The following is a 15,660-nucleotide window of genomic DNA, read 5'->3' as shown; positions in this document are numbered from 1 at the left end:
TGTGATGTTAGGGTTGTGCTTTGATAGCCAGGTGTCGAACACTACATTCCATGCAAGGGGTTCAGTATGGATCCTTGTGGGCAACCTCTAGTTGTTTGTCTGGTAACTTCCTTGGTAGGTGTTTTGACCACAAGATGGCGGTTGTTCAGGTAACTGGACACTAGGCGATACATTGGTGCAAACACCCCTGGCCTCTTGGAACCTCTCCAGGACACTTTGCCATCAAAGGGTGTCATAGACCCTTTGAAGTCCACAAAGTGGCCAAGGGCGTATTTCCTCTGTGTTACTGGCTAGTATCACAGCCTGGATGGCATTTTCAGTGCATTTTCCTTTTGTGAAGCCGTATTGCTGGTCTGAGTGGAGGTCCTTTGAATGGTAGAGTGTGAGGAATCTTCTGGTTATGAGTTTTTACAGTACTTTCTTATAATGGGTAGAAGGGCAATCAGCCTATGAGTCTTGGTTGGGTGGCTTTTCTGAGTTTTTGATGATTATCTTGAGAAGGGTTCTTTTCCAGATGCAAGCATTTAGAAGGTTCTCTGTGACCCTTGGTCTCGTGGTCCATATTCTTTTCATGACTTCAGCTTCAAGCATGTCTAGGTCGGGGCATTTTCCATATTTGGTTGACTGGATGGCCTCCCCAATTTTCTCTCTGGTGAGGGGTTCCTCTTGTGGTGTGCTTGCATGAGCTAGGCGATCAAGTCTTAGCTTAGTCTGGAAAGTGTTTTCTTGTGCAGTGGTACCTTGATGGACCTGAATGGTTTTACAGATTCTGCCGAGGCTGTTGGCTCTGTCTGATTGGGAAGTCTGGTAGAGTAGTATACATCTCCCTGGATAACTTTTAATCAGACCCCATGAGTCTTCATTCCCAGTTTGCTCTACAAATTTTTCCCACAATTCCTGCTTCTCGTGGTAAATGGCTGTATGGAACACTCTTCTGGCTCCTTTATATGCTTCCTGTAATCTTTCCACACCTCTGGCCATTATTCTATCCCTTCTGGCCCATTGAAATTGTCTCCTGGCTGTTCTCATTGCATTCCTAAGGTTGGTGAGATGTGCTGCCCACCAAGGTACGTGATGTGCTTTCCTCTTATGTCAGGACATAGAGGTGATGTAGGCTGAAAATGCCATGAGTTGGAAAGTAGTGGCTTGTTCTTCTGCTGGAAGGCTGCTCATTCTTTCCAGATTATCTGGAGTTGTACAATCCTTGATATGTTTTTCAAAGGCATATCAGTCTGCTCTCTTGGCATTGAATCTACTAGCTTCGTATTGGGACCACTGTCTGATATTGGTGGTAAGTTTGACTGTGAAGGTGATCACTGATTGTCCAGGAAGTATCTGCCAGTTTCCAATGGAGTTACGGAGTTTGTTATTAGTGAGTGTCTATGTATGGGCTTCCAAGAGAGGGTTACACAGGCAGGAGGGTTGCTGGGAATGTTGTGGATTTGGAGATAATTTGAAGGGAAGACAAGTTTCCCTTTATGGTCTGTAAAAGGGCTATTCCTTAGCTGGCAGTGAGCATTTGCATCTGCTGCTATCAAGATGTTATGTTGTTGTAGATTGTTGATTGCGTTGTCCAGGTAGTGCAAGAATGGGCTGCGTGTCCATTGGCTGCTTGTGCTGGGAGCACTGCATGCATCTATATACATAGAGATAACATGGAGCTTTCCAAAGGGATCCTCGATCTAAGCTGCTATGGTTGTGCACCCTTCATGTGAAGGGTGCATAACCCTGTTAATTTGGTAACTGTGATGTTTGGAACAAAGACCACAATTGAAGCCCAGCAGGGCATCACAGTGTTTTCTTCTTGGCCAGTGGTTGTAGCAGTGGATGACAGCACCCTGCCCCTAGTGGGCAGGCCCATAATGGATCCTCTATATGTGTATGGTTCTTGTAGCAATAGAATTTGTATTTTCTTTTCTTCCAGAATTCTGGAGACCTGATTCATAACTGTGAGAGATTTGACAATTTAGTTGCATCACTATGAAAGTATTACTGCTTGCCAGTTGTTTCTGTTACCTTTGTTATCCATAGTTGGTTTTGGATTTAACAGATTCCTTGGCTCTCAAGTACTCTGGACATCCAGGGTCTTTAAATGAGTGGTTGGAGTCCTTCTTATGTAACTTGCAGCTGGGTCACTGAGAGGGGACTGTCGTTTTTAGGTCATTCTGAGTATGTCTCCTGTGGAGGCACAGTGTCCACAGGTGTTGGCTTCCTGTTTACAGGTTTTCACCGAGTGGCCGTATCCTAGACATCTAAAGCATCTGGAAGAAAATTCTGTTGTTTTGGTTTATGATTCGCTTTCTTATGGGGGCTCAGTTACTTCAATCACCCAGTTCATCAAGCCTTTGTTCTTTGACTTGGTAGGAAATCTGAATTTAATAGCATTCTGTGCCTCCTGTGTGGTCTTGTCAAAGCTCCTCAAGTTTTTGTTATATATCTCATCTAGGATGTTGCCCTTGGTCAGGTCTTTAGGAATGTCATAAATTATGGTTAGTCCCAACCTTTTTGGGACACCCACGTTTGGATTGAGGTCTTTCAGTTTGGATGATGTCAATATCTTGTCTGCTTCATACGAGGTGGCTGTTTCTATCAGCATTCCATTTTCCCTAATACGTTGTATGCTATTTATTCTGATTTCTTTCAGATCCTCTTTTGTTTGTGTCATTATACTCTTCTTGTTTTTTTTGCTTTGATCAGAATGATGTTATTTCCTGAGTTTTTCTTTCTTCCTTGAGTTTTATCCATTGTTGGGTCATTGGTTGCCTTTGAGGCCATGCTGTCTTCTCCTTTTCTTGTAGTGTTGCCTTCAGATAGGCATTCTCCACTTGATAGTGGATCTTTTCCATTTTTGCCCAGATATTGTCAATGTCGAGGACCATTTTCCTCCGACACTCTGGCCTTCCTTCAGTGCATTTAGGGGGGCCAGTCTGAAGTTAGTCATAAGTGTTTTTTTGCAAGCAATCTATCAGAATATTATGTATATCTTTTTTATTGTTTTTTTAAACACATTATAATTGTTTTAGCTTACAGCCAGTGTTGAGTGAGTTTTTTCCCAAAGTTATTTAGAGTAGACAAAATCGTTTAAATTCCAGTAGATACAAGAACTTAACCTCTGTATTAAAAGGGAATCCAGTACATGGAAAAATATAAAATAAATACTTGTTCTTTTGATTTTGGGATTTTTGACGCATGAGATGACTTGATTGATTGTGATTAGGGTGATTTTCACTCTCCGCCTATCTAATTACTAATTTCCTGCCTTCAAAAATGCAATATATTTGAGAGAAAGTGATCAGCTGCATGACTTCCTATAGTATATCAAATTAACAGTGTTTGCTATACAAACACCATTATGTAGTTTTGTAGTGGAGAGGGCTTTCAGCTGGTTTAGAATTGTGGCATTTTTGTTTCTTCTGCTTATCTGGAGGACCAGCATGCTCTTATATGATTTTGGAGAAAAGAGATTCATCACAGGGTGCAAGCAGTTTTTTGCTTCATGTTTCCAAAATAACTTCAACAAATGAGTGCAGGCAGTTTTGTGAAGGTTACCAATCAGCTGTGGATGTGCTGTGCCCTGACCCATTGTATGCTGCCACAATGTCCAGCAGTATTGCCACTATGGAAAGAGCAATGCATGCTAACAGACATACATCCATAATAATCATTGTAATTGACCTAAACTTTACTGTAGAAATCATTTAGATTATTATGTGTCTAGTAGCTACTGCACTTAGTCAGGAACAAAATGCTACACAGAAAACTATTTTTGGAATATGTGATATGATAAAATAGAAAGATTTCCTGCACAAAACTGTAGTTAGTGACAAAATATGTTGTCATCACTTTGAGCCTGAATCAAAGAGATTGAGCATGATTTAACTCCACTCATTCTTATTAAAATCCTGATTGTACCGTACGATAAGTTGATTTTTTTCTGATAGAAATAACTCATACTCAGTTTAACATATCTTTTCAATGTTTAATTATCTTTTCTGAAAACATTCTTTGGAAAGATTTGTAGCCCTCTCTGTAATATATATATGTTATGTGAAAATATTATTGTATTTAATTACTGAAATAACTAAGCATTTAGCACCTTTCCTCCCTCTTTATACTTTGCTAGTTTTAATGTAAATATAATTTTGAATTTAAGTTTTTATTTATTATTTTTTTTAACAGGAGTAAGATCAGCAGTGCCTAATTTTTTCCAAAAGATGCAGAATCATCTACGAACAGCCCAAGAAGGTGCAGATACAATAGTATGGTTAGCAGTAGCACACACAGCCTTAAAGTACCCAAGTGGACTTTTTTTCCTAGGTAAACTTCTAGCTGTTAAAAGATATAATATTTTGATAAAAAGTCATGAATTATGAATAAATTCATATCTTTCATTTATGTGTAGCTTACATTTTATTTTGAGCCCTGGAGCCACAATAAGGTCAGCTGATTTCTTTAAATTAGCAAGCTTTTCTAACAGAAATAAAATATAATAAGTAATGAATATTGTTGAAATGTACCATGTGCAATTACAATGTGGAGGTGCTAGATGCACCACATATATATTAGATTTAAGTTTATAAAGATTTGTGTGTACAGTACAATTAAAATTTTGCTGAAGTTGAGAAATCTAGGTATTTAAAATCAACCAAAGATTTTTACAAAGTTAGAGTGAGAGAAAGGTAATTTCAATAATGGAAATCTTTTGAGAGAAAGACAAAAATAAAATGCATATTAAGCTGGTTAGAACAGAACTTTCTGTACGTATACTACTTTCTATATCCATGCAAGTTGATTAGAAGGAACTACTTTTACACAAATAACCATCAATATCCTGTTATTTGTTTAAACTACCAGACACCACTGACAGCCTATTTTCAGAATTACTAATCCATCATCAGATAATGGGTGGTCTCAATTAGCACAACCCTGACAACTGGCGAATAATGAAGCAATTCTGTGTGCTTTCATGCACTATGAAGAAATTAAAATTTTAACTACAGTAGAACCTCATAAATTCAGCAAGGAATGGGACTTAATACTTGACCAGTTTTTGAGAATTACATGACTCTGTTGGTCATGAAGTGTACAAAATTATCAACTACTGTAAAAAGATTATGCAATTTTATGATAGAGAGTCAAAGCAGTGTTAGTACTGGGGCAGTTATAGCTATCTCCCACTTGAGGATACTTTCCTTGAGCATCACATTCTAAGTTTATAAATTAAAATAGTGATTTTAAAATAAAAACAGACCAACAGAAATCCGACAGTTATTTCTTTGTCCATCTGTCGACATGTAATAACTCAACTCTTAATGGGTGGATAGATTTTTATGAAATGTATATTTGGGTCTTTTAAAAAGATTTCTTGAACCAACCCAGATTTCATTAAACTCAGAACAATATAAATATGACAATAATTATTTCTTTGTTGTCCATTTGCATGTAATAACTCAACTCTCAGTTGATGGGTTTCATGAAATTCTGTATTTGGCTTGTTTAGAAAATTTATCAAGATAAAATTTGAAAACAAGCCAAAAATTAAATCAGCCAATCCAATATAAACCTGGCAATTATTATTTCTTTTTTTTTTTTTTTTTTAATACTTATCATATAGGCCAGGGGTGGCCAACGAGTCGATCGTGATCTACCAGTCAATCGCAGATTTAATTTCGGTCGATCATGATGAATTCTAAATATACAGTCATCCCTCGATTTGTGCACCTTGTTGAGATGGTAGATCGTGGCACATTTTGAATGAAAAAAAATAGATCACATCACAAATTAAGTAGGCCCCTCCTGATATAGGCTATCCATATACTGTATATTGTAGCTGAAGTATTGGATGTTAGGTTTGTTGCTATGTATTGGCTGGAGGAAGAATAAATGGACAAGTGTGGGAACAAAATTTTCTTGGTTCGTGCTTACCTTAGCAATGGGAAAGTTTCACAGTTTTCAGTAACAATAGCTGCCTGTCAATTAGGAGTAACTAGAGTAACTATTGAGAGAGACACATACCATGAAATTTGATTTACTCCAGGAAACCTACTACATATAGGAAAATTAATTTGATAATATATAATTATAATAACTGAAGAATAACTAAAATAAAAAAAAGAATTAGAATAGAAATAGAATAAAAAGAATTTATAATGAAATAGAGCTGTAAAGCAAAGAACTTTAAAATGCTGTTATTGCAATTCTTGGCAAAATGCATAATTTACCCATTGTAGCATATGAGGTGCATTAATTAATTATCATTAATTTGGGGGAAAAGGCCTCCGTAGCCAAGTGGTCAGGAGTGGGAGTGCAGTAGCACACGCTCTTTGAGTAGACCGGGATTCAAGCCTCTGACTGCTAAATACGGTCATTCTGCCAACCTGCACTGGACCGGTGTGGCAGATTGTGGTCCATTTCCCTCAGCATGAATTGTTGAGTAGGCTTCCACCCTGTAGTGCAGTGCTTCTCAAAGTGGGTGATGTCGTTTGAATTATCCATGGAGGTGTTAGGCATGAAAGGGGATGACAGGGGGTGGATGGAGCACCATCAATGATTGGCCATTACAAGAGTTTTATGGCTTATTTAAAAAATGCTGTGCCAAATATTATTACTGTTCATTGTGTCATTCACCGCCAGCATTTAGTTGCAAAAAAACTTGGTGATTTTCTCAACTTTCTCAACAGATTTTATGAACTCTTTGATATTGTTGTTGAGTTTTTTGAAGATAGGAACAATGACCTCAAGAAAATGAAAACTGATATTGCTTATCTTGCAGATTTATTTACTGGATTCAACTCAATGAACTTACATTTACAAGGACAAGATGTAACTCTTATTAAGGCAAAAACTCAAATTTCAGCATTTATTTCAAAATTAAAGCTTTTTTATAGTAGGATGACATGAATTGTATCAATTTCCAAATCTGTAGGAAATAGAGAAAAAAGAAAAAATAGCTGATGAAACTCTAACTTTTTGTAATCATCTAGAAATGTTGCACAGAGATATGCAGAAAGGTTCGATGATTTCCTTAATTTGAAAATTCCAGATTGGGTTATAAATCCTTTTTTAAATAATGACAATGGTGAACGTTTTGTAGAAGAAGAATTGATTGAGTTACAAAATGAAGTTGAACTGAAGCCAAAATTTCAAAATTCATATCAGGAATTTTGGTTACAAAAGAAAATCCCTGACTATTATCCTGCATTGTGGGGAATTGTAAAAAAAATTACCTATTTCTTTTCCAATATCATATCTAGTCGAAACCGGTTTCAGTGCTGTATCTCAATTGCTGACAAAACAAAGAAATTGTCTGGATGTTGTTAAACGTGGCGATTTATGACTTCTACTTACAGATATTAAACCTAATATTGATAAGCTAATAAATCTCCACCAAGCTCATCCATTGCATTAAATATTAAAATATAATTAACTATTTCCATTAATATCATGACTTATTTATGTAATTAACTTTCATTTTTATGACTTAATTTAAGTGATAACTGACTTTATTTATGTAGTTGTAATTTTTTACAAAGAAGGAATAAAGTGCAGTAAATAGTTTTCTTTATAATTCGCACACATACATGCAGGGCTGCATTTACATTTTTGGAGGCAAACAGACAAATATTCATTTCAGTTATTTAGCTTCACTTTATATTGGTGGGCTAAAAAAAAAGACCCTTAAAAAAAGCCCTGTTGAGGGTTTTTTTTAGGGGGTGGCGATCCAACCAGGGGGTGGGGGGCGATGATCCAAAAAAGTTTGAGAAGCACTGCTGTAGTGGGTTGATAATGGTTGCAGTTTACCTTTTTTTTTTTTTGGAGGAAAAGTCACAGTTCCAAATAAAGCTGGATCATTTAAAAATAACTGTTCTACATTGTTAGGACTCTCAAAACTATTTATTTACTATAGTTTAAAACATTACAATTGACTACTGTGATTTTTTACATGGCAGTTCACTAGTTATTAGATATAATGTTCCCGCCAAAATTTCCAATAAAAAAAAGCTCTGAGAATATTGAGTTGGAACTTGCTTAGCTAAATCCTTAGCTAAATACAAAAATAGGCTAACCTATGTGATTAAAATAATTCTAACTATTTTTTAACCACAGTTTAGTAATTAATTAAAACCTCAAAATTATTTCTAAAACTAACTTAATTTCAGCAACTTCCAAATTCGGCAGCTACGCAGTATAGCTTGATCCCAGAATTATAGAAAAGAATCACAAAGAACTAGTCAAAGATATAAGGATTTGAAATTGGAAGAGGCCATCATCTTGTATTGAGAAATGAACAAGTATTGAGCAAGTTACCAGGCACATTGGTGGTGAATGTCAACTCCAAAGCAGTTTAAATTTGAAAATAAACATATCTATTTGAGTGACTCTGTGTGAATTTTAGTATTCCTTCATTATTGGTTTAACTTTTGACTGTATCATTAATTCTTTTGTTATAGGATAAGTTTAGCCATAAAAAATAATAAAAGGAAAGGTTTTTTTTTTTTTTAGGCTTGCAGTTACAGTTCTTGCATATGATTATCAAGCACTCTATAGCAAGAATTTAAAATTAGTAGTATCCAATAAAAGATGAGAATTAGCATAACCTTTGATCTGAAGCCAGCAAACAGAAACACTTGCTAGCGTTAGAGGTTGTTTGTGTCTCAGTCACTGAGGCATATGGGAGTTTCAATTATTTGTTTCTTTCAAGTTTGGTAATGGGCAATTGTGAGTGTTAAAAAACATGTTATAAAATGCGCATGTGGTCCTGATTATCTTTTAATCAATAAAGGGCGACAAAAAACATGTTATAAAAAGCACATGTGGTCCTGATTATCTTTTAAACCAATAAAGGGTTAAAAGATAATTAGTGCCAAAAAGAACAGATATAACAAAGTATTAAAACTATAAAACTCAAAAAGATCTCAGATTTGCTAACAGTTACACTAGTCAACACGATTTTTACCTCCAAGAACTTAAATGCTGTTTTTAACCAATTTTTATGTATAGATTTTGAAAATCACCATTATAGTTTCACATCACATCACAGTTATTAAATATAGAGGGAATTGCGTTTTACCAAAATATGCCAATTTCGCATAATTTAGCCAATAATGTATGACGTACTGATTCATTTTAACAGATATAAGCTCATTCTCTTAATTTTAGCAATCGATTCTGGCCTCGGTTTTCTTGTGATAAACACGATCACACTTCTACTTATGGTTCTTAGGTTCAAATTCCAATGAAACAATTTAAAATTTGAAGAGAACACACTTAGCATTTTTGGTGAGAATTTTGTAGGCCGTGCCAAGATTTTACAAGTATTAACTGATCATGACATGTTCTCGGAGTTGTAAATCTAAAGTTAAATGAGTTATAGAGAACGTATAATTTTTTTTTGCACATATTACAAACTTGAATTATACGTATAAATCCCTTTATTTAAACATTAAACGTTGGTACATCTTTTGATGTAGATGTGATAGACTTTTTATGATGATTTTCGGAATCAGCATGTTTATTTCCTCCAGAATCACATATTTTCATTGCAGAGGTATGACAAAAAATATTTTTTGTTGGCTAGTGTTATTAAATATAGAGTTGCCTCCGTAGCCAGGTGGGCGGGAGTGGCAGTGCGTAGCACACACTTCTTGATTAGACCGCGGTTCCAGCCCGTGATCGCCAAATACGGAGGATGCGGAAAGGTCAGGGAATGACCACTGCATAACCCCGGAGCAATATGGCCTTAGTTGCTAATGCTCCTAAAAACCAAATAACAAACAAACAAACAAACATTAAATATAGAAATTTTTTTGCCCAAAAGTTAAATACCTTATGTTGCATTAGATGAAGAATGGCAAAAATTTAAGAGAACTTGAGTGGAAGTTGCCAAAGAGGCATGTTGGGAGGTCTGTAAAGACAAGAAATTCAGAACCATTATGTTCTGAATTTCTTGTCTTTAGAAATTCAGAACCATTATGAATTTCTCTTTTTCATTTTCTCTACCTTTTTCATTTCCCAAGAAATGAAAAAGGTAGAGAAAAGAAAAAATATAAGAAAGTTTTGACAAATAAAGCTAATAATTCCTTATTAGAATATAAAGAAAAGTGCAAGAGGACTAAGATATATATGCGAAACAGGTAAAAGAAAATTTGTTGGGAAGATTTTGGGATGGATATGGGATAATAAGTATTGGGGAGGGAGAATGTTCTGGGATTTAATTAAAAATCTCAAAATAGTGGGGAAACCATAGCTAAGATAAATGAAATCATAATGGTGAAGACTTTTTTTAGAAGTATGGAGTAAATATTTTCATGATTTGCTAAATGAAGGAACTTAATCCTCACAAAACACTCAAAAATTATATTAAACTTTTGAATGTTTGTTTTAAATTGTTGTTTTAATTCAGTTCATTTCTCAAAATATTGTATTCTGACATATCCAAATTTATCATGCTAAATTACAATAGAATCGAATTTCACAATTTACAAAAGTTAAAATAGGGTAGATAATTCAAGCATGTATATGAACATTTTTACAAATGGATGTATGCATATATAAGCTTTACTTTATGTATATGTAGTGAATCAGTATTTGCATAATTTACCTACAATATTATTGATATATTTATGAGTTTGTTAAAATTATATAGTTTTAGGCTTGCGTTAAAATTTGTAATTATATACATAATGACTTTACCATACAAACAAAAGGATAATAGCTTTGACTGTTATTAAATGGTATTTTAAAATATTGTCTTCAGTTATAATAAATTTATGTTTATTGTATTGTATGCACATTTCTGCTAATTGTTAATTCAAATTATTTGCATTATCTCACTACACTATATGCTGTGGACATAATTGAATAACTATTAAGTATTCAAATAAAACTGTATTTTGTAAAAACAGTACTGTTCTTATAGCTGTATCAGACTGGCACTACTAAAGTAAATTTGTACTGATTAAGCTTGATATATACTTTAGTTATTTATGGCATCATAAACTTTTTTTTTCTTTTTTTTTTTTTTGGCTGATACCGTATAAGCTTGCTTTCTTGCATCATATATCTCTGCTAATGCTAATGGTTCTAAGTTTTTTCTTTATCAGACCACAACATTTAATTTATTTAGGTGTGCATGTGTGGAGAGAGAGAGAGAGAGAGAGAGAGAGAGAGAGAGAGAGAGAGAGAGAGAGAGAGAGAGAGAGAGAGAGCATGAAAAAATTTGAATATATTTGAATTTTTCTTAGATTTAAAATTTTAAACATTTTTCAACCAGCCATTAAATTCTTAAACTTCTTAAACTTTGTGACTGGAAATCTAATACTTATAAATTATGGATTATTTATTGGGTCCAAATGAACTAATATATAAAACTGCAAAACATCTTAAAATGCCAGAACAACAGTTTCTTCTGCCATTTTCTAGATTTTTGGGTAACTGCATCACTGGCACAGTAATGTAGGTCAGCTGCCTACATGATCTTTGCCATCTCTAGTTTCTTCTACAGTCTCCACACAATACATTGCCATCAGTAATTTTTTCTTCACTATTGCTATATTAAACAGAAAACATGTCATTATTGTCAGTAATGATGCAACACTTCTAATAGTTTCTGAATTCTTTATCAGAAAGGCCTTTAGGAGAAGTTGACATGTTTGATCATTTCTCATCTTGAATAAAGAGAGCTGCCATCTGCTGTTGAAAATTGAATTTAAATGCCATTGAACGTCCACGTATTGCTCATAGTTGTTTTATTGTACTCCCAAGAGATGGCATAACAGAATGTCAGCAGAGCTGGAGAATAAATCTTATAGTTAGCAACAATGAGTGGTCTGATTACTGTAGCAATGGACAGGGAATGAAAGTTTATAATGTTACAGTAGATTGAACCAGACTGAAAAGGTTTAAATTAATTTAAAAATTGTTATTTAAACTGCTTAGGGGTTCAGTTTGAACCCACTGTTTTTTAATTGATTTATGCCTTTCGACTGCTGTATTCATCCAGCTGTAACTTACAGTACCTGTCAAGAAAAGTGTTTTCTTTAGTATCTCTTAAACATTTGAGAAAGTTCTGTTAAATTTCCAGCAAGCAGTTAAAAACATGGGACTAAGTGTGAAATACAATGCTAAACCTCAAATTTAGGTGGTCTGATTTTTTTTTTTTTTTTTTGCTTTAATGTTTTCAATTGTAAAAAGACATTCCTCACAAGAAGAATGTGCTTTTATGGACATTTTTTAAGCTGTGGCTGAGTTTGTCAGTCTTGGGGAAGAGTAACATGGGTTCTTCTCCTGTAAACTTTTTCATCCCACAGAATGGAACAAAATTTCATCATAATAAATGGCATGTGTTTTTAGAGACAAACAAACCTCAGAAATATATACAATTTGTAGATATGATATATTGAATTTGCTTTGACTTACTGCACAATTTGAGGACTGTCTATGTTTCAAGCTGCTATACCACAAGGAGCTTTCATATTTTGAATGTTGTCAATTAGGTAAGTCATTTGTGGTTGGCATTTGGTGATTTAGCTCTTGTTTTAGGGCTCAAGTTATTCTTATTACAATGGAAAATGAAGCAAGAGCTAAATCACCAAATACCAAGCACAAATGACTTGTCTAATTGAATGATTTGTCTATATTCTTATGGCTGTTTTGTGAAATGAAAAATGTCTTGGGGTATATGATTTGGGTGGGGGGGGGAATATATCAAGTTTCTGCCATTACCTGGTTGGGCAGAAGGAACTTTTTTTTTTACATTTCTACACAAAGAATCACAAACTGTTGGTACACAGATGGCAAGCCTCTGTGTACCTAGTTATTTTACATGGGTAATTGGCATGCACTTCAGATAAATAGCAATAGATATACTTCTCTATCGAGTAGAGCTTTTTAGTTGGTGTGAATAGTGAATTAGCAATTTCACCCTTGAGAGAATCAAGGTGTCCAAGATTTGGCTAGTGCAGCATAAGCCTCAGGCTTCCTTGCACCATATGGCTAATAATAATAATAATAATAAAATAATACCAAGTTCTCTGACATTTCATGTATTCATTATATTCTCCTACCTGCCCATGCCCCTTTCAGATTTCTTCTGCTTTTCATATTTGAAGCTTTTTTTTTTTTTTTTTTTTCCCCATATTTAAATAATTAGCACAACTAATTGTCCACATTGATAAAAAAAAATTAAAATACAATGAAACCTCTTTAATGAACACTTCTCTTTGTGAAATTATGCTTGCATCCTGGCTAGAAGTATTATAATATTTCAGCTTTCGCATACTTGGACACCTTGATTCTCTCAATGCTGAAATTGCTAATTCACTATTCACCCCAACTAAAAGGCTCTGCTCCATAGAGAGAAGTATATTTATTGCTATTTATTTGAAGTCCATGCCAATTACCCATGTAAAATAACTAGCAATATACTTCTCCCTGTGCGGCAGTGCTTTTTATTTGAGGCACATAGTGCAATACAGAAGCAACTCATGGTGAATTTCTTCCACAGTTTTACTCCTAGCTATGTATAAAGTTGTAGTCTTTATCCTAAATTTACTTGAGTTTTTAGACTTAGTTGTTTTAACAATAGTGGTATCTCATCTTCTGAGTGAGTAATAGCAAGCAGTTTTCCTGTGCACATGCATGCACTTGGCAGTGATAAATTGAAATCATTAAAGCAGCACATGAAAGTTTTTATCAAAGTTTAGCATTGCATTAGCTGTGTGTTAATTTTTTAAGAAAGGAAATTTATTGCTATTTGCAGACTTTGGTCAAAATTTACTGTTGTACACTAAATTTTGACCAAATATGATATATTCACAGTGGTGTTAAATCAATAAGCAGCATATTCCCACTGTGATATAAAAGTCTAACATTTTGTACCCACATACACATACACCTGTATTTTTTATTTTATTTTTTCTGTGTAAATAAGTTAAATCCTGTGTACAGCCTCACTTATTTTTCTCAAGGTCAGGTATAAGGTATAAGGTATGTTCGTGTCAGACGGCACCTGGGATTTCTCCCATCTCCGCGTGTGTTTCGCTGTATCGAGGACAGTACACTGTCAAGCCAGAGACTTGAAAGTGTGTGGGTCGTGTCTGTGCAGTGTGATATGTTGTGCCCATTGTTTATCCGGCTTATTGGCCGCCAGGCCCCTAGTGGGGCCCGACGTTGCCCATACCCTGCCACGTGGAGGCTAGCCGGGTGTATCCAGTATCACAACAACTTGCTCTGGCAGGTCCTGCCACCTAGTTTCCTGGGATTTCAGTGGCTAGGGCCTATTTAAAAAAAAAAAAAAAAAAAAAAAATATTAAAAAATAAAAAATAAATAAAATAAAATAAAAGTTTATGCATTTGACATTAATGCTTAATGGGATTGCTGCTAGGAAATCGCTGGTTAGGGTTGAACACTAAAGAGATGTGTTAAAGGCCAAATAGGTCGGGCAAAATTTTGATGTTATTAAATTTAGACATGTAACGCTAGATAAAAGCTGATAGTGTTAAATATCTTAGAGATTTGCACAAAACCGGTAGAATTTAGACGTTGGTTATAATTTGGCGGCATTGTTAAGGGGTGTACTCGGTCGATTTAGTGAGAGAGAGGGGGGGGAGATTGAAGACTGGGGAGGAAACAGATAGAAGAATAGGGACGGATAGAGTAGGCATCCCCAAAGAGGTCAGTGGAGACGAGCCCCACCAGGCAAAATATGGGGGGGTAGGCAGGGAGGAGAGGAGACAGAGGTCCGTCTCCTCCATTCCCTGCCTGGGGATGGGGTTTTAAAGGGAACCAGGTTAGAGTACCCAGTTCGGATCGCCAATGGCGTGTTGGCAGCAAAGACGCAGAATGTCTTCGTCGGTGTCTTGTCCAAGGAGTGTCGAATCCGGTATGAAGGTCCAGCTGCCCATCCCGCTCTGGGGGTGGGATATGTTAGCTGGCAGTGGGGAACCTACCAGGTGAAGGGGGGGAGACGCACACATTTACTTCATTCGGAATGTGCATTCTCACTCTACTTGCATTCTTTTTTTTTTTTTTTTTTTATTATTTTTTTTTTATACTTTTTTCTTATTTTATAATTTTTTTTTATTTATTTATTTTTTTTTTTATACTTTTTTCTTATTTTATAATTTTTTTTTTTTTATACTTTTTTCTTTTTTTTTTTTTTTTTTTTTCACTCAACTCATTCATCTTTTTCTCACACACCAGGAGGGGATGCAGTGATGGGTAGCGTAAATTTAAATACTAATTAAAACCAGGGTTAGTGTGTACTTAACTTAGCATTTGTGTTCTTTTCTCTCACGCTTGCACTTTTATTCATTCTTCTAGTTCTCATCTCATTTATTTGACTCTTTCTTTCTGCACTGCACTCTCTGGGCACCGCAACTCTTACTGTTATTCTTCAGTTGTGGTGCAGGCCTAGCTGCAAGGTTTTTTTTTTTTTTTTTTTTTGCAGGCCAGGGGAGAATGCAGTGATAGTGTTTATGTGATTTGTAAATGTTTGTTGGTACAGTATATATAAAGTAATGTAAGTTATTTTTAACTTTGTATTCTTTCGGCCAATTACATTTGCTCTTCTGCTCACTCCCATTCACTTTCTCTGCATGCATTCCCATCCCCCTCCCCTACATTGGTTTGGGGCCCCAGGTTCCAGTTTACACATGGCA

The 15,660-nt window shown here is 35.2% G+C and overlaps 1 protein-coding gene across 1 annotated transcript in view; it reads left to right on the top strand.

Annotated features, from left to right (window-relative positions):
• Nucleotides 1-15,660, top strand: part of LOC150080829 (dehydrogenase/reductase SDR family member 12-like) — a 135,868-nt gene that overhangs the window by 102,470 nt on the left and 17,738 nt on the right. Inside the window, exon 9 of the mRNA XM_090380836.1 lies at nucleotides 4,195-4,317. Coding sequence (XP_090236962.1) covers nucleotides 4,195-4,317 — 123 coding nt within the window. The remainder of the gene's footprint in view (nucleotides 1-4,194; nucleotides 4,318-15,660) is intronic.

This window comes from Mastigoproctus giganteus, chromosome 9, assembly GCF_048544385.1.
Source record: "Mastigoproctus giganteus isolate SK-2022 chromosome 9, ASM4854438v1, whole genome shotgun sequence".
Taxonomy (NCBI): domain Eukaryota; kingdom Metazoa; phylum Arthropoda; class Arachnida; order Uropygi; family Thelyphonidae; genus Mastigoproctus; species Mastigoproctus giganteus.
The sequence above is the reverse complement of the archived record's forward strand: the minus strand, read 5'-3'. Positions and strand labels throughout refer to the sequence as shown.